The sequence below is a fragment of the Pteronotus mesoamericanus genome, unplaced genomic scaffold (assembly GCF_021234165.1).
Source record: "Pteronotus mesoamericanus isolate MK-2021 breed Mesoamerican mustached bat unplaced genomic scaffold, CSHL_Meso_final contig_130, whole genome shotgun sequence".
Lineage (NCBI taxonomy): Eukaryota > Metazoa > Chordata > Mammalia > Chiroptera > Mormoopidae > Pteronotus > Pteronotus mesoamericanus.
In genome coordinates, this window is record NW_026555060.1 from 29859792 (window position 1) to 29885672 (window position 25881).

Consider the following 25881-nt stretch of genomic DNA (forward strand, 5'->3'; position numbering starts at 1 on the left):
TCTGAGCCTCATCTTCCTTATCTACAAACGAAATGCACTGGACTGGAACCTCACTCAAAGATCTCAATGCTTCTATTGGGGGAAAAATTGGTGATTCAACACATCTGTGCAGGCAAGACGAAATGATTCATCTTTTGGATTCATGTCTACAAAGTATAGTGAAAACACCACTTGCTTTGGTTAACACTGGATTGAGATGTTTTTTGTGAAATAGTTAGTGGGTTGTAGTTCACTCTGCAGAAGTGCTGTTGTTGTTAAGTGACTTAAGCTCCACATAGGGTCATATATTCATTCCTGCTCTGGAAAAGGCAAGGCTTAGAGAAGATTGAGGCATACACAAGTGTGGCCTTCACAAATGCCCCGGTAATGGCATGGGTTAGGTCAACGTGTCTTTGAATACAAACCATAAAGAATACCTGATTGAGTTTGCTCTAATAATTCCTAGAGAGGCCTATTTCAAATAGCCGCCTGTACTCCAGCATTCCCGACACGGGAGTGAGTGGGCCTCATCCATTAAGGTAAGTGGTGCAGCTGGATGACGGCAGCCTCCTGGTAACGCAGTGAGTGAAGGAATCCGATCTGACCTTCCATGTTCCATTTCCCCTCTTTCCATTGGGCCACTAGGCAGCATTTCCTCTCTTTGTAAGACTAAAAATTTCCTGGGACAGTTCATGAGAAAAAATGATCTTTCTGGCTAAAACAGGTGTTGGCTGTGTTGAAGTCAGTGTAAACAAGATGTTTATGGGCAGGATCCTATAATGTAAATAAGGGAAGGTAGTCGATTTAAAGCCTTCAGTATAACAAACGATATTGTATGATTTTTATGAAGTTACCAGATAAAATTCTTAAGGATTGGCTCTGAACACCAATTCAGCAGTGTTCTGGTTAGAAGATGCCACCATCTGGATAGCTGGTAGTGAATTTCAAAGAATGATAATACTTTGCCATACATTGAGAGTTAGGGTCCCTTGTGTTACTGATATGACGACGCTCACGAATCAAAAAGTTTTACTTTCTTGTCACTTAGATTTCCATTCTTGAAATAAGATAGATGTTGTTGACTCTGATTAAAGAAGGAATCCATTATGCTTTTCAATTTCATTCTTTTTGACTTTATTAAAAACAGAAATGACACATTTGGATAGATACAGTGCTAGTTAAAGCATTTGGTGATTTCTGTGAAATGGGGCAAGTGATGTCAGCAGTTGTGACTAAGGAAGAGGGATTTGGAGCTGGTGGGAGATGGGAAGATGAAACATTTTTATCCTGTGATTTTTTTTCCCCCTGAAGCTTTATTGGCTAAGAAAAGATCTTATAAATACTTATTCAAGTATACTTCTCTACTTTCTTCTAAATTTGGCAAGTGGCTGCTGCTGTTTTTTTCCATTCCAGTTAAAACTGAAGTATGAACGGCAGCACTTTAAGGTATAATACAAGGGTCTGAAATTCCAAGCGCAAGTTTCCACGAAGTCTCATTTTCAACATAATTGAAATAGGTGCTCATTTAAAAACTGGACACTTGGATGAGTAGATCTAGGGATTAATGGTGAAAGGATTGTGGAATTAATTGGATTTGAAATTATCTGTTTACTTTGAATAATGTTAAAAGGAAAAAAATTACTTATTTAAACATCTGCCGGTCACTCTTATTCCTTTGTATTTCATTTGCTTGATGAGAGCGTTATCAGCCCCACTTTACAGATGAGGATAATGAAGCTTTAGAGAGCCTGAAGTAACTTCTAGTCCTATATTATCTTAAAACTGTAGTCACTACAGTGTAGTGGTTATTCACTGTGTGTGTGACACTGCGTCTGCTGCTGTAAAGTACATTCTCTTATTTAATCTTTGTAGGTAAGTGCTGTTATCTTTATTTTGTTGATAAGGGGGTTGAGTCTTTGGACGGGTTACACAAGATCATAGGAGTGTGGGTTTTCTTTGTATTGGATTTGAAGTAAAGACTAGAGCATTTTCTTTTTGCATTTAGTTCAGATGGCCATGGGAGAAGAGAGCTTTTAAAGGAAACTTAAATCACTCTTTTTAAACGTAGAAAGGAAACTACTTGGCGTCCCTGGGTTGGGATGGAAAGTTGTTCACTGTCATGTAAATTAACTCTTAAAGATTTGGAAAGTGTTGAATTTCTGAAAGTTCATCTTGATTAAAGAATGGTTGGGGGGAGCTGGGGGAGGGGGACAAAGGAGAAAAACTGGGACAACTGTGATAGCAAACAATAAAATATAATTTAAATAAAAGTAAACATTCTCAAGTTGAATAAGAAGTGGAAAGTGGGAATCTAAAAGACACTATGGAAAGCTGGGGAGGAGGGCTAAGATTTTCCCTTCTAAATGGTTTTGGCTGCTGAAGAACATAGTCTTTAAGATTCACCTTAAGATTTTGGTCTTTTATTAGATTATTTTCTTCTGTTGTAGAAAACCACAGACCCCCAAAGCTGGCCTTTATGGGGGACTTAACTATGCACACTATCTGTCTGGTGCCCAAGCTTGAAGCTGGCAAGTCAGTTCTTTTTTATTCTATATGAACAGAAATTAATCTCACTTCCTTTAAAGCACAGGAGAAAAAGTCAAGTTTTGCCGAATCGAAGTAGCTGACTTTATATAGAAATCAGCTCTGGTGTTATTTTAGAGAGCACGCTAAGTACGGGGCAGATATGCTGTAGTTGAATGGTTAGAGCAAAGCAGCAGCTCAGCGTTTTGTGTGACCTTGGCTAAGCCATTTTCCTTCAAACATCAAACCCCTGTTTTCTATTTTTCCTCTGATGAATAGAAATGAACAGAATTCTTGCTGGGTACAAATGTATCTTAAAAATCTGCTTTAAAAGGTAAAAGACATGTTTACTTTAACATCTCTGACTTGTGTAAGGTACATGCCTACCAGTTGCAGAGAAAGCATTTGTGTTTGCAGTCATTTTTCTTTTTTCACATCTCCATTTTGGAAAGGATGTTTCCCTCTGGGTGTTTTTTTGTTTTTTTTTTTTAATGTTATATACTCCGTAATAGTCATTTTGTCTATGTACTAAGCAAAAACACTCACCAGGAATGCTTCAGAAAAGGCGATCTGTCATTTGATATAAATGAATGCTTCATGGTGCATGGCGTAGGTTTGAGTTTTTCAATTAAAAAAGGCAGAGATTCATACAAGACTGTTTTAAACAGCTTTCCCGTTGGTGCTCTGTCTGAAAGAGTTGCATTGCTTCGCAAGCATTGCAGAGAACTTGAACATTCCATAAAATGGGTGGAGATAGGGACAGGAGATATCAAGGGGGATGGAGGGGAAATCATACTGCCAAAACTTAGGTTGGATTACTGAAGCGTTTGCATTCTTTCCTGCAGGGAAGAAACTGGGTTTGCTTTTCTGAGGGCAGAGAAGTGGGGAAAAGGCACCTTGGAATGAAGATGCCTGGGAGGAAGAGGAGAGTTTATCTGTAGATAATAGTTCACCTGCACATGCATGAACAGGAGGACAGAGGTCATGAGGACATTGATAAATCCTCAGGGCAAACATTTACTTTTCCAGACAGTCTGCTTGTTTTATTAATTAATGTCATTGTTGATATTAACTCATTCAGTTAAACTTCATCTGCTTTTAATCATACTTACTCTTCCACAACAGTCTTTTATTTATCAATGAACAAGCAGCAGATGTGCCGTCACTACTCCAGCTTTATGTTGAAGGCTGTAATTGGACATACCCACATCGCTCCTTTGGACTAAGGTTGATTTGCTACGATTTCTGCCAATGTGCAACCTGATTTGGGTCTTTGAACACTCCAATGCTCATCCCGCACATTTTGTCCTGGTTCACCTTCTTTGCAGTTAACAGCTTTAATTTTTCACTTGGTCCAATTAAGAGGTTTTTAAAGTTCCAAGTGTGTAAAAAGATATGTTTGAGAGACTTACCTCCCAGGTTTTTTAATGTTTGTTTTTATGGATGATTTTGCAGGTACCTAATTGATGGCAGGTGAAATTCTGCAGGAATGGTGCTTTATTCAGGCCTTTCCTTGGTGAGGAGCTTTCCTAGCTGAGCAGAGGGGAGGGAGGAGGCTCTAAGTCAGGCCCACTGTGTTTCAAGAAGCATTAGCGTCGCTGTACAGATTAAATAGAAAAAAGAAGGAGGCAGAATGCAGCTGGTGATGGTTCCTAGTGAAGCTGACTTTTCTGAGATGCTACAGGACCTCACAACTGGTGTAACCAATCCCTGCCAAGTGTGCTTCTCTGATTTTAGGCAAGGAGGTGACAACGGTAGAGTGCCAGTGTTTAAATAAGAGCTGATGGATGTGGAGCGACTTTAGTGCTTCTCTGCACGCCTCTCTCCTGGTCCATTCTCTGTAGCACTATTCCTGAAAAGCAGCCAGCTCTGGAATCCAATCAACCAGTCATGCCTCTCCAGGCTGAAGTTCTGTTTGCAGGCAGGAGAATGGCTCCAGAGGGAGTAACAGAGTATTTGGAGCCTGGAGCTTTGGCCCTTGTCATTCGTTGTCTTGAAAACTAACTTAAATGTGCTTTCTTTCTCCCAGCTAGCTGTAAAGTACAGGACACACTGTCTTCCCCTTTTCCCCCTCTGTTGCTAGGAAGTAGCGTGGCTCTGTGATTTATTAGATAAGCCTTTGAGTAGCCAGCCAGGCGTTTTGGGCCTAACTCACCTCTTTCGTGAAAGCTTTGAGGATCCAGCTCAGACCATGTGAACATTTCCTTTATCAAGTCTCTTCCATGTGAGTGGATGCTGTGCTGTATTATTCTTCCCTGCAATAGATGCTTAGTTTTAACAAAGAACGTCAGTGAAAACCCAATTCCCAGCAATGTTTGCGTGGGAGGTGCGACTTCGGAAGGCTTGTAGAGCAGAGCTGTGGCAGAGCAGTTGCTGTGGTTTTCAGATGAGAACAGTGTTGCTTGTGGTGGTTAAAAGGCCAAGAGCATATTCTGGAAGCAATAGATATACTATAGTATTGTATAAATGCTGGTCTTCTGCCATCCCCTGCTGGGTTGGTTACATGTCCCATGTTCTTTACTAACCAGAGTAAATTGACATGTTTTTATTGGCTTTGCATGATTGGCAGTTGGACTCCAATGGAGTGAACTTCTTTCATGTGGTTGAATGATATGATTTGTAAAATTTGATTTATGCCCACTTTTATGGGTATATCTATGGCTCAAACACCTAAAAGGATTTAGTTGGGTATTTGGAGGCCTCATTCTTCTTTATAGTAAATAAGTAGTTAATAAATACATAAATAATTTGTAGGTAAAGAGTAGATACATAAATGAACTTCCAGGATGGTGCACAGCTAGTCTGCTCCTGGATTGGATACTTATTTATTTATTTATTCATCCATTCAGCTATTTATTTATTTATTTATTTATTTATTTATTTATATCTTCACCTGAGGTAATTTTTTCATTGCTTTTAGAGAGGGAAGGATAGAGGAAGAGAGAGAGAGAGAGAGAGAGAGAGAGAGAGAGAGAGAGAGGAAGAGAAAGAAACAGAGAAACATCAATGTGAGAGAGAAGCATCAATTGGTTGCCTTCTTGCATGTGCCCCAAATCCGCACTGAGGATCACACCTGCAACTTGGGTCCTTGCCCTGACAGGGAATTGAATCTGTGCCTTTTTGGTGTATGGGACAGTGTTCCACCCAACTGAGCCACACCAACCAGGGTGGGTTTTCTCTTTGAGCACAGAACATGGAAAGCTGTTGTTTTTCTCATGCCCATACTGAACAACTGATTTAGCTCCTCACTCTCCAGTAATACATGCTGTTTGATTGGGAGGTTAAGAGGTGATAGTTAAAACCATGAATTAGAAGACACAGAATGTTATTGTGGGAACAGTAGGCTGCTGCCAGCCCTGGAATTTACTCCTTGACTGCCTATTATCCCCAACATATCATATTTCCCAGTATTGAGGTATGAACCTGATTGTAAAAAATTAGCATTTCTTATGCTAGGGCAGCAATTTGTGTCAGATTTCAATCTATTTAGAGTGAAAACCAATGAAGCCTGGCTGAAAAAAATGGCTAGTAAATTGCTGTCCTAATCAAGGTAAATCAAGCTGGAGCACATGGAGGATGGCAAATTTCCATGAGCTTGCTGCCCCGAAGCATCAGTTCCTCTCCTTGGTGATGGGATCAGGCAGGGGCTGTCTCTTAAGACAGTCTGTGAATTGGCTGGTAAGAGTGGGGAGGAGATGGGCATAGTCAGGCATTATTAGCAGAGTGGTCGGGCTGACAGGGTGAATAGAAATAGAAGGAAGCTCCTCTTGATAATAGCACTTGGCACTTGACACTGCTTTTCATCTTCACAGCCATTTGCAAATATGGTTCTTGCAGATATTCTTGTGATCCAAGGCTATTGTTTGCATGCTGCTTTCTAGGAAGATGGAAGAAATGATTTGTCAGAGATCAGGTTTTGGGAAAAATTTAGTTGTGCACCCTCCAGGATGCTCTGAGATTTCCCATTTTGAGTGGAGTATTTTGAAAGATTTTAGCTTAGATTACGTGTCCAACGCTTATTTTGAAATTCCTGGAGTGTGAAATGATGCAGTTTCCTATGTGATTTAGATAGGCTAGATTTGCAAGGGCAGCTAGAGCATGTCTGGAATTTCATAAGCTTTTAGTTTTAGACCAATCACATTTTATCTTCTATTGGAGAATATTCCCTTTTTTGAGTCATGTTTGAAAACAACACCACCAAACAACAAACCTTTACCTATTTTAGAGTAGCAAGCTTGAAAATATGAGTATGTTATTAGTAAAATGACTAATTTTTTGAGCTCCTTTAAGGCAGAGCAGTTTGAAAGGTCTAGACAATTGGGTAACTTTAAAACAAATTCAGGATTTCTTTGATCACTATTATATAAGGGTTACTAGATTGTGCCCTTCTAAGTAGTAAACATTTGGGAGCTTGCATTTTAATAAAGGGAGATAAGAATGATTTCTAATGCTAAGGTAGCTTTGTTATTAGAATATGAAGTTTTGCTTCTTCTCCTGAGTTTGGATGATTTGTTTCAAACTCTGGTTGTACAATGAGGGCTTAATATTTATAATGCTTAGTAAAGCAACATCATGATGAAAATGTGGTGTATTAGCACTGGCTTAAGGAAGGAAATAATTTACTGGACTCATAACTGGAAATTTGAAATTGGAGCTAGCTGGACACATATTTATTGCTTTGGATTTAAGAAGAAGATCTTTCTTAGAGTCTATACTTGCCTAAGCTCAGGGAAGAAACTGACAGTGTGTACTTTGGATACTCACTTCTAAATCAGTGATAGTAGGCAGATACCTCCTATGCTTATATGTTGGGATAAGGGAAAATTCTTTTCTGTGTAATTTGAGCAACCTTAGAGCAAAGACTTAAAGACACTCACAATGGGGCTTCCTTTCAGATTGACCCAACAGGTCTTCTTCGTACACTGATCTCTGAGACCAATGGCCTCCACCCTTGTGCTCAGAGATGCCAAACAGTGTTTTAATTCTCCACTCTTAAATGTGAGAAATCAGGCTTTTGAGGAAGGCTGCTAATATAAAAAGTAGAGACCAAAATTATAAAGAGGGAAAAATAACTTTTCTTATGAGGGAGAGAAAAACGATCCAAAAAAACCAGCCAGGTGTTTCCAGGATATAATAGGAGATTTTGCATAATAGAAAATTATTCATGTAACAAGAATAGGATAGGACAGAAAGGGAATATTATAAGAATTAGAGTTTTTTAAAAATAATTTTTAAAAATTAAAAAAATTTCAATTACAGTTGACACTCAGTATATTAATTTCAGGGGTATAGCATAATGGTTAGACATTTAAATAATGTACTAAGTGATCTCCCCAATACTTCAACCTGGCACCATACAGAGTTACTACAATATTATTGAACATATTCCTAATACTGTATTTACATGCCCATGACTATTTTCTAATTGCCAATTTGTACTTCTTAGTCCCTTCACCTTTTTCACCCAGTCCTGAACCCCCTTCCATCTGGCAACCGTCAGTTTGTTCTCTGCATCTATGAGTATGTTTCTGTTTCGTTTGTTCCTTTATTTTGTTCTTTAGGTTCCATATATACGTGAAATCGTATTTGTCTTTCTCTGTCTGATTTATTTTACTTAGCATAATAGCCTCTAGGTCTATCCATGTTATAACAAATGGCCAAATTTCATTCTTCTTTTATGACTGATCATATTCCATTGTATATGTGTGCCACATGTTCTTCATCAAGTCATCCATGGATGGACACCTAAGTTGTTTCTGGATCTTGGCTACTTTAATTCGTGCCATCAATGTTTGCTTTATATATTTAGGTGTGCTTATGTTGAGTGAGTAAATGTTTGTAGAGGTTATATCCTGTTGTTGGATTGATCTCTTCATCATGGTGAAATGTCCATTTTTGACTCTTGGTAGAGCATTTGTCTTAAAGTCTATTTTTGCCTGATGTAGGTATTGCTGTCCCAGCTTATTTTTTGTTTCTATTTGCATGAAATATCTTTTTCTATCCCTTTATTTTCAGTCTTCTATTTTTCAATCTGAAAGCATATATATGGGTCTTGTTTTCTTGCCCATTTAGCCACTCTATGCCTTTTGATTGGAGAATTTAATCCATTCACATTTAAAGTAATTATTGACAGGTATGTAATTATTGCCATTTTATATATATTTATGATTCTTCTTTTTTATTTAAAAAAGTCCTTTTAACATTTCTTAGAATACTGCTCTAGTAGTGATGAGCTCCTTTACCTTTTTCTTTTCTGGGGAGCTCTTTATCTCTCCTTCGATTGTAAATGATAGCTTTGCTGGGTAGGGTAGTCTTGGTTGTAATTCCTTTTTTCATCATTTTGAATATTTTGTGCCAATTTCTTCTGGCCTGCATAGTTTCTGTTGATAAATCAGCTGATAGTCTTATGAGAGCTCTGTTGTCAGTAACAAATTGCTTTTCTCTTGCTGCTTTTAAGAGTCTCTCTTTGTCTTTAACCATTGGCACTTTAAATAATTGTGTGTCTTGGTGAGGGTCTCTTGCTTGGGATTCTTTGTGCTTCCTGGATTTTTATGTCTGTTTCTTTCACCAGGCTAACAAAGTTTTCTGTCTTTAATTCTTCAAATAAGTTTTGAATATCTTGCTGTCTCTTCCTTCTGGTATCCCTATGATACAAATGTTATACTCAGTGTTGTCCCAGAGGTCCCTTAGGCTGTCTTCATTTTTAAAAATATTTCTGTCTTTCTTTCTTTCTTTTTTTTATTTTTTTGTTACCTTGTCTCTCTGATCACAGATTTGATTCTCTTCTTACTCAAATCTGGTGTTGATTTCGTCTGATGTATCCTTCTTTCGGTTATTGTATTCTTATTTCTGACTGGTTCTTTTTTTGTGGTTTTATCTCTTTGTATAAGTTCTCACTGATTCCATCTATTCTTACCTTAAGTTCACTGAACATCCTTATCGCCAGTGTCTTGAACTGTGTATCTGGTAACTTGCTTCCTCCATTTTGTTTAGTTCTTTTTGTGGAGTTTTGTCCTGTTCTTCTTTTTGGGACAGGTTTGTCTCCTCATATTGGCTGCCTCCCTGTATTTGTTGCTATGTATTAGGTAGATGTGCTGTGTATCCCAATTTGGCAGAGTAGCCTTGTGTAGTAGTGTTGGTGGCAAAACAGTACCAGGTGTTAGATGTGTGGAGTCAGACTGGGCCTTGGTTCAGCAACCTTGGTACTTGAGTTCTGGCTAAGAAAGAATTCAGTGTCAAGACTCAAATCTTACAGACAATTTATTTGGAAAGTCACAGAGATAGAATAAGTGAACCGAAGAAGAAAAGAGCTCAGGAAAAAAGCTACAGAGGCAAAATACAGAGCTTAGGAGGAAAGGAGAGGCTAGGAAAATGTGCCTGGGGGAAGGAGGTAGGGAAAAGCCAGGGCATGCTCCACAGAAAGAGCTACATTGGGTTCTCTGACCTAAGGGCTTTTAAGGGTGGGGATTTTAGGGGAGGTTCCCAGGGAAGTATCTCAATAAAATATGCATCAGCTTTCCAGGTGTATCCTTTGAGGGTTGTGGCCTCCACTGATTGGTTGGTACCAAGGCAAGGGTCATTAGTCAGTGCAGCTGCTCCCAATATCAGTTATGGCATTGCTTGTCTGATTCTGGGCCTGGAGCTTAAACCCAACTGAGGCCTAGGTGTATTTGATGCAAATCAGAAACTTATTGTCCTGGGGCTTATTGTTTAAGGGCTATTTTCTGACCTCCTGTGACTAACCTGCATGACTAGCAACATGCCAGGGGAGGAATGATAGGGAGGTCTAAACCACTTGATCAGTGATGTGCTAGGGGAGGAATGGTTGCCCTGGTGGTGAGGTCCTTATAGTCGCAGTTTTGCTCATTTGCTAGGCACCTGGAACTTTCTGCCCTGGTGATCTTCTGTACCTGGCCTCCTGTTCTTGCTTTGCTCATGTCTGTTTACATGCCTTCTACATTAAGTGTCCTGGGGGACCCAGTGGTGCATTCTCCTTAGTTACCTGAGCTGGGTGTTCCAGGGTGTCCCTGGGTTGTGTGTGTCTTTCTGTTGTAGTTGAGCCTTGATTGTTGTCAACATGTTATTGGGTGGAATTGACCCTCAGGCTGACTGAGGTGAGGACTGGACATGATGGCATTAGACAAGCTGTTGTGCGGGGGCTGACCCCATTGAGTGGGATTTGCTTTACCAGGGCTCTGTAGGCTACCAAGTTCACCCTTTGGGTGTGTTGTTTGTGGAGCTAATTGGGTGGTGCGCTGGTGTGGTATGAATTCAGCCACCGGGTGTGTTGGTTCTGGAGTCTCTTGGTGGGTGTGGTGGGACTCTGGGGCAGACCAAGGTCAGCTGCTGCCTCTTTGTGTCCCGGGGCCACCTGGTAGGAGCTACAAAGTGATCTGCAGTTGGTAGCTGCCTGTGCTGGGTTTGGAGGCCCCTGGTAGAGGCTATGCTGCCAACTGAGGCCAGTTTGTGCTAACGCTAGCTCAAGGCCACTTAACAAGAGTTACAGGGCATGTTAAGACCAGACATTGTTTGTTTGGTATTTGTGGATCTTTTAGGAAAGTCTGTAGCGCAGGCAGAGGCTAGCTTTGCATGTGGACTAGCTGCTGAAAGAAGATCAGGCTGGGCCATGAGTTGGGTGGGGTAAGGTCTCAGGGTGGGGTGAACTGTGGTAGAGACTTGGTGGGGAGGAGGGCCCAAAAAGGAACAATGGTACTGGCCTGGCACTTCGAGCCACCAGCACTTCCTGGCTGCAGTAGGGGTGGGCTCAACGAAAGAACAACTTTGCAGTGCTGTCTGGGAGAGAGCTGTTCTTACAGTCTTCGCCCTGAAGCCAGGCAGTTCAGTGCTGGCCAGTATGTCCCTGTCGCTTTTTAAGTTGTTGGGTCTCTGGAGCTTAGGGCAAGTGTTTGTCAGTAAATGAGTCTGTGTGTTGGCTCTTGAAGAGGATGCCTGGGTCTCCAGAAGCCCTCATTCTCACCTGGACTGAGTCCCTGCTGATTTTCACAGTCAGCTGCCTTGGGGGGCCACTTCCCTGCTCTGGTGCTCCAGGATGGGGAGCCTGGTATGGGGCTGGGACCTTTCATCCTCATGAGGGACCCCCTCTGCAGCTGAGATACAGCTCCCCCGATTCTTAATCACCACAGGTGGGTGTGGAACCACCTCAGTTCATGTCTCTGTCCCTCCTATCAGTTGCTAAGTGGCTTCTTCTGTATTTCCTTCATTACAGAACTGTTGCTCCGCTAGATTTCAGGCAGTTCTCAGTAATGGTTGTTCTGTAGTTTAGTTGTTATTTTGATGTGGTTGTGGGAGGAAGTGAGCACAGTACTTATGTATTCTGCCTTTCAGCTCGAAGTCCTTAGAAAGAGGTGTTTGAAAATAAGTTGTAAAACTCTATAAAAGAATTAGGAGAAGTTAAAGAAATATCCTAAGAGGTAGATTAAAAAAAATAAAATAGTAGAAAGTAAAAAGGAAAATCAAGGAGATCCAACATTTGAGTGAGTATTAGAATAAAACACCAGAAAAACAGAGATGAGGAAATTAGCAATAATTAAAGAAAATATCCTAGACCTGGCTGTTAGCTCAGTTGGTTAGACCATCCTCCCAATTCTTCAAGGTTGGGGGTTTGATCCCCGGTCAGGGCACATACAAGAATCAACCAATGAATGCATAAATAAGTGGAACAACAGATCAGTGTTTCTCTCTCTCCCTTCCTCTCTCTCTCTCTAAAAACGAGTCAATAAAAAGAAGAAGAAGGGGAAGGAGAAAGAGACAACGACAACATCCTAAAACTGAGGAACAGTTTTCAGCGTTGAAAGAAGCCACCCAGGGCCCCCAAGCCACACGCAGATTGCCGCTAGACAAAGCATTGTGGCATTTCACAATATCAAAAAACCCAGCAATCAGAATGGTATCAGACTTCTCAACAATGGAAGCCAAAAGACAGTGGAGGGAAACGGGCAAAATTCTGAGAGAAGGTGTTTTTCCAACTTAGATTTTTTTTTTTTACCTATCTAAACTATTGTTTAAAATGTGAAAGTAGGTTACAGACACTGCCAACCATGTAAGGTTTCACACATTTTCCACCTAAATCTTCTCTTAGGAACCTGCTGGAGAATGTGCCCCTTCAAAAGGAGGAAGAAAACAAGGTCTAGGCAGGCCTGGGACACAGAAAAGGGGCGATTTTACAAAGAAAGAGATGAAGCGAGATCTCAGGATAGCATCTGCATACCAGGCATGGGAGGCACTTAGTCTAGATTACAGCAGAACAGAAGGCCCTGGTAGAAATTACTTCAAGATGACATTAATAAAATACCTATATATATAGGTATGTATATATAAACTTATCTACAGGAGAGTCAGACAGTGGATGGAAACATTGGATTTCAATGGGTGATGATAAGTGTGTAGAAAAATAAGGATGTGGGAAAAATGAGACCATCATTACTCCCATTAGCCCCAGGGAAAAGTTGTGTAAGAAAAGGGAAAAGCAATGTTGTGTGCTGCATGGTTCTGCTCTGACCTCACTGTGCAGTCATATCCATGAGGAGGTAAGGGGGGGAAGGAGGGAGGGAGAGGGGGGACAGACACGTGAGTGGTGATGGTGTGACCAGTAGATAATTACCTGATAACGACACACATTGAAGAATTAAGCAAGCAGGGTGTTGTTTAGAGATACGCAGATGAATGCCACAACAGTCAGCTAAAATAGATGGAAATGATTGCCTGGGGTCGGGGGCGGGGGGCAGGACATGGAGAAGGAGGACAAGGATGAGAGAGCATGCTGTTATATTTTTGGTGGGGAGGTCCCCACACGTCTTATAGAATAGTTGGCTTTTCAAATTACGTGCAGACATAAAAAAGTCATCTGCTACTCTATTATCAATAAAGCTAAGGAAAAATCATCTGCTAGGAATGAGTGGCCTAATTCCTAGAGATTAGGTAATCCATTCTCCTCTTGGTATTTGAGTACTCCAGGGCCTGGGAAAAGGAATTCCTACAGATAACGTAGGCCCATTAAGGGAATGGCCCCACCAGGAAGAGTCAACACGATCCATTCTTAGTACTGTAACTCTTACTGAACTGTTAGGGAGAGCAAGCTGGCCTGACTTGAGGGAGATGGTACAACAAAGCTTGACTCTGTGAAACAATGGAATTGAGATAACTGGCATTCTATTAAGGAAAACTAGAATGCAAAACTAGTAAATGGATGCTGCTTAATGCGGAACTATTTCTAGATAAACCAGCCTCCCTCTCTCCACATTTAAACGACTTTGTAGAAATGCTGTGTTTTCTAGTATACTTATGATAGATATCTTTTGATACAGGGCAGAGTTTATCTTTCTATGCAACCCACACAAAAATCTCTTTTTCATAAAGTAGTTGTTCTCAGAGTGCAGTCTGTAGATGGGCAGCATCAACATCACCTGGGAATTTGTTAGAAACACAAATGGTTAGGCATCACCCCAGATCTACTGAATCAGAAACTTGGGGGGCGGAGCCCAGCAGGCTGGGTTTTGACAAGCCATGCAGATGATGATTGTGCTATACCTTAAAGCATGAGAACTGCCAAAATAGTTATTCACATAGACAATGCTGACCTTCTCACTGCTTTAAGGGTTAGGCTCAGTCTGGACTTCCCCCAGGAAGGGGGACCTCTTTCATTCCCCCATCGGGCTCATTCTCCAGGTATAAGCACCTTGGTCTGCATTAATGTGAACTGTGATTTTTTTGGAAATAAACCAAAGACAGCATTCGGCATTATAGATAGTATTTTGCGTAAAACTTAGAGCAAAAGATAGTCTTTTGGATAAAAACTGAGTTGAGCAGTAACAACCTAAGCATTATAATTGCAAGCCTATTAATAAGGAGCACAGTCCTTCTAGGGTGTATTTGTGGGGACTTGAGATTGAACGTGTATCAGGGACCCCAAGTAGGTAGTATAAACGGTAGAAGAAGCTAATTACTCTTTTGTGTTTCATAGTCTGGAACTGACTGCAGAACCAAGCTCTCTTCTCTCTCGTTTCAGTATTTGTGGGGCTTATGTGTCCCTGGCGGCTCTGGGGGTAAATGCAAAGGCATGTCCCTTCCACTAAAGGCTGTGACCTTGTGGTTGAACACATTCATTTCGCAAACATCCCACTGGACAGAATGTAGTGGTGCAGCCACATCCAATTGCAAGGACAGCCGAGTGGTATTTATTTTGGTTAACCAGTTACTCCTCTTTGTCGACAAAGGAGAAAACGGATATTGGGGTTGGGGGAGGGATATTTATCTGTTTCTGATGCATAGTAATTTCTGCCTGTGTTCACTTTCAGATATATTCTGTCCACAGCACAGTGCCTTGTGAGGGTCCTGTCATAAGAGAATGAGTTACCAAGCCAGGCAAACCATCATCATCCCTTTATAGACCTGCCTCAAATGACCTCAAATTTAATGGCTACCAATCTAAGGGATATGTGAACAGCAGTCCTAGTTTCTATTTCACTTTCTTCTTAAAATTAAGGTTTGGTGCCTTGAAACAATAGTCTTGTACATGTAAAAATTTAATATATGATAAAGGCAGGATGGACAGGATGCAAACCCAATGGAATAAGACTGGGTTATTAACTCCGTGTGTGTGTTTGGCGGGGGGCAGTGATCAGCTCGGAGCTGCATAAATTCCGTATATGTTAAATGTAAAACTTTGAAACCACAGAGAACTTAGACTTCTGGTATCCTAAGATGGGGGAGGAGATTTTGGGAATATAATTTTTAGAGGAAATAAAAGGAATTGATAGATTGGACTGAGTTAAAAAAACAAAACAACCAGCATTCCGTATATCAAAAGGAACCACTACAGTGCAAATTGGGGAAAATATCTTTCAATAGTTTTGAAAGGTAGAATATGCAGAGCTCTTCAAAAATTATACAAAGTACCAGCAGAGTTAAAATGTAAGAAGGATGTGAACAGAGGTACTATCACATGAAGATTATGTATTGCAATAGCAGGATACTGTGTTTTTGAACATCAGATTGAAAAGGGTGAAGGACAACATTATCTATGGCCAAGGCGGAGACTGGGTTTAGATGGATTGTATCATCCACTGCTGGTCACTCGGTGAGTGAGGACAGCAGGCTGGATAGCATTTTAGCAATAAGTATCATGAGGCTTAAACTCCTACATTTGGCCCTTTACCTCTAACTTCTGGGCTTCTGCACAAAAGAAACATCCCAGATGTAATAGAATTTATGGCTGAGGATTATCACTACAGCACTATTTATGATGGTGAAGAAAAAAAAACCTTAATGGTCAGCAGTAGCGGAATGGTAAATAAATTACCTCATTCATATTATAATAAAAATCAGCCAACCATTTCAAGTCATGTTTTCAAAGGATTTTAATGATGCGGGGAAATGCTTTCCATGTAATGTTCAATGAAAAACAAATTAAAATTCTAAATTCTATATGAACTCAAAAAACCCGACAGAGAAGCTATTAGGAGGAGTTACTATAAAAATAAAAGTGGCTTTCCCTGGGTGTCAGAATTACTAGTGATTTAAATGTGTTCCTTTGTAATTTTATTCCCCAAAAGTTCTCCAGAGAGTGTATGTACCTTTTATGGAAAGGAAAAAAGTAAACATTGAAAAAGTGAAAGCGTGATATGTCATTTGCCAAAATAACTTTTATAGCCACCTGGGACAACACCTTGTCACTTGGTCCTTATCCAGAATAATGTGAGGCCTAACTCTGCCACTCATTCAGGTGGCTTTCTGTTTGGTTTTTATATTGTTACCCTTGAGTTCTCTTAAAATGATTGATTTGGTGCATTTAAATTGATGTCTTATTTTACAGTCCCTGGTTACCTTTTTATAGTGTCCAGTTAGAAGAGAGTTGAATCACTGAGGAGTCATAAAAATTTTAGCAAACTTTTTCCCCCCTTTAATGGTGTCAGATAAGCCATTGATACTTAATATGAATAACATTCATGGAATTTTTTTCCTTTACAGAAAAATATTTTTTCTGATTACATTTGAGGTGGAATGATTTTCTTGATATTATAGTTGAATGAAACAAGAACATTATCTTAATATGATGCACATAATTGAGCTTCTGAGGTTGCTTCTTTGAAATTATATTGATACAAAAAGGCAGTATGTTCAATAAAAACCTACTACTTTAGGAAGTTTGCTATGAAAGATTTGTGGGGAGTATTATTGGGAAACTGAAGTTTCTTAGATTCAAAAATTCCTATTTCTTTATAACTAGCTTGCTATTATTAAATTACAACTTTTAAAATAGACAAGAATTGATGGTTATTTAGGACATGCTCCAAATTCAACTATAGTAAACTCTGGCTTACCCATGCAGTGGTCTAACTGTGTGCTGTCTAATAGGCAGCTACTATCCATATAGGCCTTCTAAATTTAAATGAATTAAAATTAAAATTGAGGTCCCCATTCCCACTATCTACATTCCAAGGGCTCAGTAGCCATGAATGGCTAGTGGTTACCTGATTGGACTGTGCAGGTATGGAGAGTTCTATTGGACCTTGCTGGTCTAGAGATAATTCAAAAGAGATAATAAGCCCCCAATAATTTCTGATTTGTTTTAGAATTATCTAATGAGGGTACTTTCTCACACATTTCCTTCTTAACAAGGCTTTGTCTAGCCTATGCTAAAATAGTTTTCTTTGAATACTCCCCAAATGATAGGATGCAGGTGCTTATTGTATTTAGTTAGATAAACAGTAATTTGAATGCAGAAAATATGCAATTAATACTAAAAAGCCTTGATAGATTTTAGCTTTGAAAAGGGCCATTGATTGCATATAAGTAAGCCTTCTCAATTAACTAATGAGAAGTTTGAGGGACAGAGAGCTTAAGTAATTTGCCTAAGTCACACAGCAAGTGGCCTTGTTACTCGTTATTCTCCAAGTTCACTGTTCTCACTGGGCCAAGGCCACTTTTTAAAGATGGTCCAGTACTATGGTTCTGTTGTTCAACAACTTTAGAGACAAGAGGAGCCAATTATTGTGAATTAACTTTACACAAGGCCACGAAGTGTATTGTACAAAACAGGAAATGACCCTTTAAAAACCCAGTATTCTGAGTCTTCTTTTCTTGTCTTTGGAAAAAAAAAATGCAGCTTTCATGAGTAGACACTTTTACCCTCAGTCTTGAAGTTATATGTATTTTAAAAATCAAAAGGGAATGTGCTTCCTTTTAAAAATAGCCTTTTTGGGGGAGAAAGGTTAGGTAGGTACTGTAGTTAGGAAGAGGATTTGCCTTTTAAAATCCTGTTTTTATTTGTAAAGCTTATGGGTCACTTGTAACCAGTAAGATTTGCTCCCTCCCCAATTCCATTGAAAGTAAGTTTCTGTGAAATGGATTGTTTTTCTTACATTAAATATATTTTCTCCCAGAATTATTTACTGCCATAAACACTGCATAGGTTCTATTAGTTGTTGGGAGCTAGCTATGGCAAGTGATTTATTCTAGGAACTGACCACCTACTTTGAAATGATTGCATTTTGTTAATATTGGGAGGTTGTTGGGTTGTTTCCACTGTTTTCTGTGGATTGCACTTTTCAGATAGGTAATGATCTGTTTCCTTTTTTTTTACTTTTACTGGCCTAGTCTAGACCTTCATCTGCATGTTGTCCTTAGTCTCTGCTTCCATTCGGTCATTCGGTCTTGCCCCTGTGTGTTGCCTCTCTTGCATACAGCTACCAGAGGGATTTTTCTGGAACAAATCTGTTCATTTCACTTCATGGAATGAAAGCCTGCAGAATGAAATTAGGGTAAGGTCCTTGCTTTGGCAAACCATTCTCTTCTGGGTTCTGCCTGCCTCCCTATTTGCATCCTCAAGTCTTTGTTCAAATATCACTTTCTTAGGTGTTACCTGGCCACCATCTAAATGATCATAACCCTCTGCCTTGCTAATCTGCATTTTCTTTCCACCTTTAGTTTTTCCTACAGCACTTATTGCCTTCTAATGTATTATATAATTTACCAATTTTCTGATTTATTGGCACTTTCCCCAGTTAGGATGTACTCTCTCAGTGCAGTGTATTATATTTTGTTTGTGCTGAGTGTTCCGCCTTTGATCCATTTTCTTCAGTTGTCTATCTTTCTCCCCTCCAAGTTCTTGGTAATTCCTGGATTACCCCGAGGAGAGCAGTGGAAACCAGTTTTCCAGAGTGTGCCACCTTGTTCCTTTCTTTGTCCGGGCCATCTTGTGGCCCCTGGGGTCAGCAGATGTTGTATCCCTGCCTCAGTGATGGAGTGATCTGTAGACTCACAATCACACTTCTTGTCGTGGGGCAAGGTGTGGGTTTTACTGTTATGATATCCCCATGAGTAGTCTCTCAGTGGATGCTTTGTTGGTTGTTCGGTGTTTGGTTGGATGGCCACTCGCTCATCATCAAGTAGTTTCTCTGCAGGTTGCATCAGCGATTGTTCCTTAGGTACTAGTGGCAGTTGTGATAAACTGGTGGGTGCTGCTTTCCACGGAAATCCTGGCATGGGACATGAGCTTTGCAGCCGCCCTGGCGGCCTCTCCCACTTTTGTGTGTAGCCCCATGCAGAGGAAATCTCCAAAAGCAAAGCTGTCCACAAATTTGTGTCTGTACCATAACAGGAATGGTGAAGAAATGCTCTTAGGAGTATGCAGTTCTGCTCGTTAATATGGGGGTTACTGTGGCGGACTGATACTCTTGGGGTAAAATTAGCCAGCCTCAATATTCGAATGCCTGGTTTGCCAGTATCCTCTATTTTAAATAGTTTTAGAACCTGTTTGTCCATTAAATTGGTTCCTATTATTATTTGTCGTTTCCATTAAAGAGTTCAGAAACTAAGCTTATCAAACGATTCATTAGTGATAGGAGATAACCTTGAATTATTAAAAAAAAAATCCCAGTTTATATTTAAGCTTAAATCATTCCTTTAATTTTGACAAGACCTCAAAATGTTTTTCAGGAAAGTAATCTGAAGAGCAGCAAAATGTCCTGTGTGTGTATGTGTGTGCGTGTGTTTTAAGAAGGGCATGATATTCTTAAAAGATACTTTGCCAGTATGTGACAAAATATTCTGTTTATGTAGCTATCGATGCACTATTCTTTTCCTTTGTATATCTTTGCCTTTTGCTGATAGGAACTTTTATCTACATGTGAAATAAAAGCGAACATTGAATAAATGAAAGATTAAAAAAATCCCACATATGACTGTGTCTAACCTCCAATGCTATAAATGGCTGACCCTTAGTAATGACTGCGCCTGGGTGTTTTATGGGATGTGACATATTGAACTGGATTATAGGATTCTGTGACCATTGAACATAATTTTACTTGTTTTACCACCAGTCATGTCAGAATGCAAGTGTGGAATAGTCATGCTATTATAGCAAAGGTCTGGTTGGTCACAAGGCTCATATTTGCAAATGTTGATACCTTAACTGGTTTCGGGAACCGTTGCCTGGGAGATACTGTACATCTTATCTCTGTGGGGATGCTGAGGCTGAGGCAGGCTTGGTGCTTCACAGCATTGAGTGAGAGAGGAGGAAGCAGTTGGGAGATGGAGTGTCTTGCCAACATTACCAGGGTAGATTAGTTATTGAAACTGATTTTATTTGTTGATGAAAAATGTGTCCATTTTAGTGTTGATCATGACTGGTAGAAAATTGATGGTTTTGCTCAGCTGTGAACTTTGTTGTTGACCTTGTGTAGCTATGTACTCTTTAGTCTTGATTCTTGGCATTTTCTATTATTATTACATTGCATCCTGCACGTTATAATGAAGTAGTTGCAACCCTGATAGGACGCTGTTATTTTTGGAGAGTTTAAAATAAGTGAATCTAATTTTTTTTCTTTGTTGGTTGCCCTTAGGTAATTCTTCCTGCAGGATGAATTAAGAGAAGATCCTTTTTCTTTAGGAATGGAGAGCAGTTTGTCAGTTACCAACATGCCAGACCCTTCATCTTCTCCATTGGAGAAACACTCGAGCTCAGCAAATGGTAATGGAGATCTTGATTCAGGTACGATTTTGTTTTCTAGATCCATTTGACCTTTTGATGTATTGACCAATATCTTTCTGAAAATGTTCAGGAAACAATGGGGCATCTTTTCTAGATCTCGAATGCTGCTTCTTCCTAGGATTTGCTATCATATTTATAAGCATATAGCCGCTTGAAAGTTTGGCAAAATTTGGTTCAAAATTAATATTACCTGTATGTAAGACAGAGCGGGCTAGGTGATATCACTTCAAAAATCTTAGTGGCTTACCACATAAATGTTTATAATTGTTCACACTGTGTAGTTCAGGCAGCGTCGGTGGGCGCTCCGTTCCACTGCGTCTGTCCACAGCACCATACAGTGCCACACCTCAGCGGCTGCTTCAGGCCTGTCGTTACACGGGAAGGAGAGCCGCAAGGTCTTGAATCAGTAATTAAATGCTCAAGCTCAGAAGAGACAGGTACTGTTTTTGCTCAGAACCTCTTTTTTCAATTTTATTTTGAAATCACTGTTCACATATAATATTATTTTGTGTTAGTTTTAGGTGTATAGCACAGAGGTTGGACAGTCATATACTTTACAAAGTGCTTCCCCTCCATCTGGCACCTTACATAGTTAAATATTATTGACTGTATTTCCTATGCTGTACTTTATACTCCTGTGACTATTTTGTAACTACCGATTAGTAGTTCTTAATTCCTTCACCTTTCACCCAGCTCCCACCCCCCATCCCCTGCATTCCCCACCCCATGCTCAAAAATTCTTGACCCAAACAAATCTAGGGAGGTGGGGAAATTGAATTCCCCGGCATGTGCCCAGAAAGAGAGGACAGCAAAATATGCCCAAACAGATGCCACTTTCCAAGACTCTCTCTAAAACCTCCAGTACAGCTTTCATAAAGGTGTATAATGTGAAAATTTAAGTCATGTGAATTTGTGGTAAAGTGTTTCTACTTTTAAGAAATCACAAAGCAAACAAAATCAAACCAGTCTTTGGTTGATTTTTGATATTTAAACAAACTTATGAAAGCATCTTTTTCTAAATATTTGCACAAGAAAGAATTTATTTTAAAAAGCCTTTTTTTTTTTTTTTTTTTTTTTAAAGGATCGTACTGTTGCACAACAGCAAATCAGATAAGGGCAGTTTAGCTCGCAGAATCATAAACCTTTCTATGGTGAATTCATGGATAGAAATGTTCATTAATTCAGTGGGAGATTTGACAATTGTCCAAAGGAGGTATCGAATTTGTTTTCACATTTTGATGAGCCTAGTCAATGACGGAATTACAGATTGCTTGATGTCATTGAATTTACCAGATTATGTTTCTTAAGTTATATCTTTACCTGGAAAAAATGTGGAACCCCTGCAATAATTGCCTGAACGATGTTAATATCTCTTTCAAAATCAGCTCATTTTCCCCTTTCAGCTATTCTTCTGTATAAAGTAAGAGTAAGAAAAGTTCTAAAAGCAGACTTGAATCTTTTTCTCCCAGTAGAAATATGGAAATTCTTTTTCTGAGAGAGCATAGTCCCATAGACTGAAAGTTCAGTCTAGTTATTCTACTTTCATTTAAATACAAATATACCTTTAAAAAGTCTTTGTTATATTTGCTGAGTGAGGTTATTTTTTTCACTTTTGGAGTCCCTGATTTTCACCATATTTTTTGTTGTACACACATCTGACGTCTATGACTGCATTACTTTCAATAGTATGTTTTCAAAACTGTCTAAACAGCAACTGTGTTGTTGATTTTTCATTTTCAGGCACCTGCAGTATATCTCTTTAGCTGAAGTAGAGTCTGAAATGTATTAATAATACGATGTCAGGAAAATTATTTGTACTGCATTTTCTTGTGGTTGACCCTGTGAATGGGGAGGCGTGAGCGCAGCACCCCATCCTTGGCTGGGCTGTGCCATGCCCAGCACCCATTGGCGTGCTCACGTCGTGGTTAGTTCTTGCTCTTGTGTGGTGGGAGGCCTGAATCATCTGAGAGGTTAAGATCTTTAATAGAGCTAACAGTTCTAATAGCTCTAAATGATCTTAACATTTTTCAGATATTGGCCCTGACTTTCCCCCCACCTCCATATGGCTAATCTGTTCATTCTCCTTTGAATTTCCATGTATGTTGTACTTGTGTGGTGAGAGTACTTTTAGATGGTGCCACAAAGACAGACTTTCCTAAAGAGGAAACCAATTTAAATCAGGATCTAAAGCCTTCTGGGCAGAGGCTGACTTTTAGAAACTCAGATCTAGTTTTGAACATTCAGACTGTTAAGAACATGCTCAAGTAGCAGTTGTCAAGTAGTTTATTTTCCCGAGTAGTTCCCGTTTCACCTGCTAATATACAAAATGTCTTCTGTCTGCCATCAGCTGCGTGGCTGTTTGGTTCTGGACCAATTGTGCCATGTTTAGGGTTGGATGGTGTCTTGGTCTTTTTCCTGGAAGTGTGCAGGTGAGATGTCCATGTCAGATGAGCAGGAGAAGACAAACTGAGCCTTCTTCACCTGCTAATACATTGCCTCTCAAATGAGGGACAATAGCTACATGACCCTGTGCTCATGGCAGGCACTCGTAGGTACCTTCATGTGTTGTGTTGTTTAATTCTTCCACAACCAGGTGAAATAGCAAGTGAAATTGGACAAGAAGGTGGAGTCAGTTGGCTCTTGTATTCAAGCCAGGATTCTATCTCAGGCATCTGGAGGGCTTGGAACCTTGTGCTCTGAAACACTGAGCTGTGCCTGCCCTTCAGCACAGGGAGAGGTCATCCTGGATACATAAGTACATAAACATACACACACCATACACACCCCACACCCACTCACTTTATGAGACACAGCACCAACTCAGATTCTTTCTTGTCTTGTCCTTCACTTGTCTCCCATCCCCTCTGCCCATGTGTTATAAGGCACATGGCTGCATCTCCCTGACAACTGACCACATGTAAGTGCCTAGAGCTCTTCTTGGACCAAATCATGGCGCCAGAGGATGGAAGCTTCCCATGTTTTGATTCCTGTGTCTTTGGTTCCTCTGTCCCCACATTCAGCTGCTGCGATCCTTGCACCGATGATCCGCACCTCTGAAAAGAAAGCTTCTGCTTAAAACAAGGACTCTGAGTCTCGTGAACAGTTTTCTCATGTCCCTAGTTTTGCCTCTTTTCCTATGGGGAGCTCAGATACTTGGGGCCTATAAATGATACCTGTGTCCCATGGATGAAATAGGCACAATGTAAAATGCCTCCTCCTCCCAGGATCCCACTGGGATGAGCGGGGACAGAGGAACTGAAGGCCTTTCCAGCAGATGAAATGTAAACACACAGACGTGGACTAAAACTGGATTTCTGCAACTCTGGGCTTCCCCAGTTGTCTTGATAAAAGCAAGCAAAACATTATACTGACATAGTAATGGATAGATTCTTGGACATAAGTTTCCCAGGATGGCTAAATGTAATTTCCTAATGAAGTCTGTAGGTAAAACAGTGTTGCATATTTACATTGTGCAATCCTCAGTGAAAAGAATTATTCTGGAAACATGGGCTTGATATTTTTGTCAGGACGGTATTAGGATATATTAACTGGAGTGCCACAGGCTCTTGTATTCAGGAAGGAAATGAATCAACATTGTTACTAGAGAAATTGGGATCTCTGACTCTTCATGCTGAGAAGGACCTAGTTTTATGTGACTCTGTTGTATTCTATTTTTAAAATACTCTCCTTTAGATAGTTGCTGCCTCCCTTAGCTAGGAGATTGGGTCATTTTCTTTCTTGAAAGACTCTCTGGAAGCCTGGGTAGCTGAGATAGTCCTGAGGACCTCTGTGCCCAAGTGACTGTCCCTCCTCCCTGGTGTAGCCCTGAAGCTGTGAACTCAGATCTGGGATCAACATTGGCCAGTCTTATCTGACTTTCATTCCAGCGGGGTGTCTGTTTAATATATGCACAATGCAGCTCTTTTCTAGACTGGAGGATGGTATGGATGGACTATCAGCAGTTAAAGTAACAACGATTTACATTTTTCCTTTCTCTGTCAACATTAAAAAAATTATCTAGCACACAGGAAGTTGCTCTGTAAGACTTTGTTCCTTTCGAACCTGCCAATTCTCCATGTTTTTAAAATTGGGTACTGATTCCAGGCTTTAATATTCAGGCTTGCAAAGTTAGACTTATTTCATATTGAAAAATTGTACAACCCAAGATTTGATTACTTAAAAAAGGTGTATGAACCATTTGTTCATTCCATTTTTCACTGTTAAGTAACTTACACTCCCAACTTTCAGTAAGATAGTCTTTTTCTACTTACTGTGAAGTATTTTGGTCACATAAGTAGCTTTCTGTTTTCTAAAACTGGAGTGCGACTAATGAATGAGCCTGTTTTCTTTTAAATTGTGAAATTTTCTAGTAGCTTTTCATAGTCTACTTTCATGACATCATGGGGCAATGCCTCCGACTGGTTCCTTTGCAGCGGAGGAAGATTGTCAGAGTTTCCTTGATAAAATGTTTATGGGTTTAAGAGGTTTATGAATCAGCAGTAAATATTTGCTCTGGGTTTATGAGACCTCCACTCATAAACATCGTGTGTGTTTATCTATTGCTCATTGAAATGTCTTTAGAAAATCAGCTGCTTAGGGCACATGCTGCGGAGGAAGTGTTAATAAATTACAGATTTGAAAAGGCTGTATTGTGAGGAACCCTACATTTTGCATCAGATTTTATTGTTGAAACAGCATACTTCAAGTTAGCAGCTGCTGGGCTTAAAGGTTTTCAAATGTTTTTAATCCCATTCTAGCTCAGACTTTTGGGGTGCTTATTAAAGTATTTCTTCAGACAGCAGGGACTAACAGCTTTCTTAGCGCTGTACTTAGTGACACACACTTGGGAGTCGGTGGTACCCTTTCCTCTCTTGGTTAACTTGAACGAATCAATGAATGAATACTCGAGTGAGCATGAAAGCGTCTATTGACCATTGTATCAGAGGAAGAGATTGGAAACTTGGCTTATCATGGATTAAAATTTGGTGCAAACAGAAATTTTGGTTAAATGCTGATAACCTGGATTAGAATTTTTTGAACGATAAAGAGCTGCAAGGAATGGTCTCAGGTGAAGTTGAGAAAGTGAGGCTGTGGTCTTACTCTCAGCTGTATCTCTCCCAACACTCTGCTTTACCCGGGGACTCAATGCCCTTTTATCAGAAATGTGTTCCCTGAAAAAAGCAAGCGGGTCCTGCAGCCTCCAGCTCACAAGGGTGGTGGTGGTTTCCAGCCACCAAGACACAGTAAGGCAGACATGAAGAGAAACCAGTCACATTCTGGAAGACACATCTGGGTGTTGCCCAGCAGCTCTGTCCGCAATTCTTTTGCTTCAAACAGCACTGGACGTTGATTACCAAGTTTGTTTTTTG

General features: G+C 40.0%; 1 protein-coding gene across 1 annotated transcript in view; it reads left to right on the forward strand.

The window, feature by feature from the left end:
* SFMBT2 (Scm like with four mbt domains 2) overlaps positions 1-25881 on the forward strand; it is a 214057-nt gene that overhangs the window by 6241 nt on the left and 181935 nt on the right. Inside the window, exon 2 of the mRNA XM_054593939.1 lies at positions 20364-20512. Within this exon, the coding sequence (XP_054449914.1) occupies positions 20413-20512 (100 nt within the window). The 5' untranslated portion in view covers positions 20364-20412. The remainder of the gene's footprint in view (positions 1-20363; positions 20513-25881) is intronic.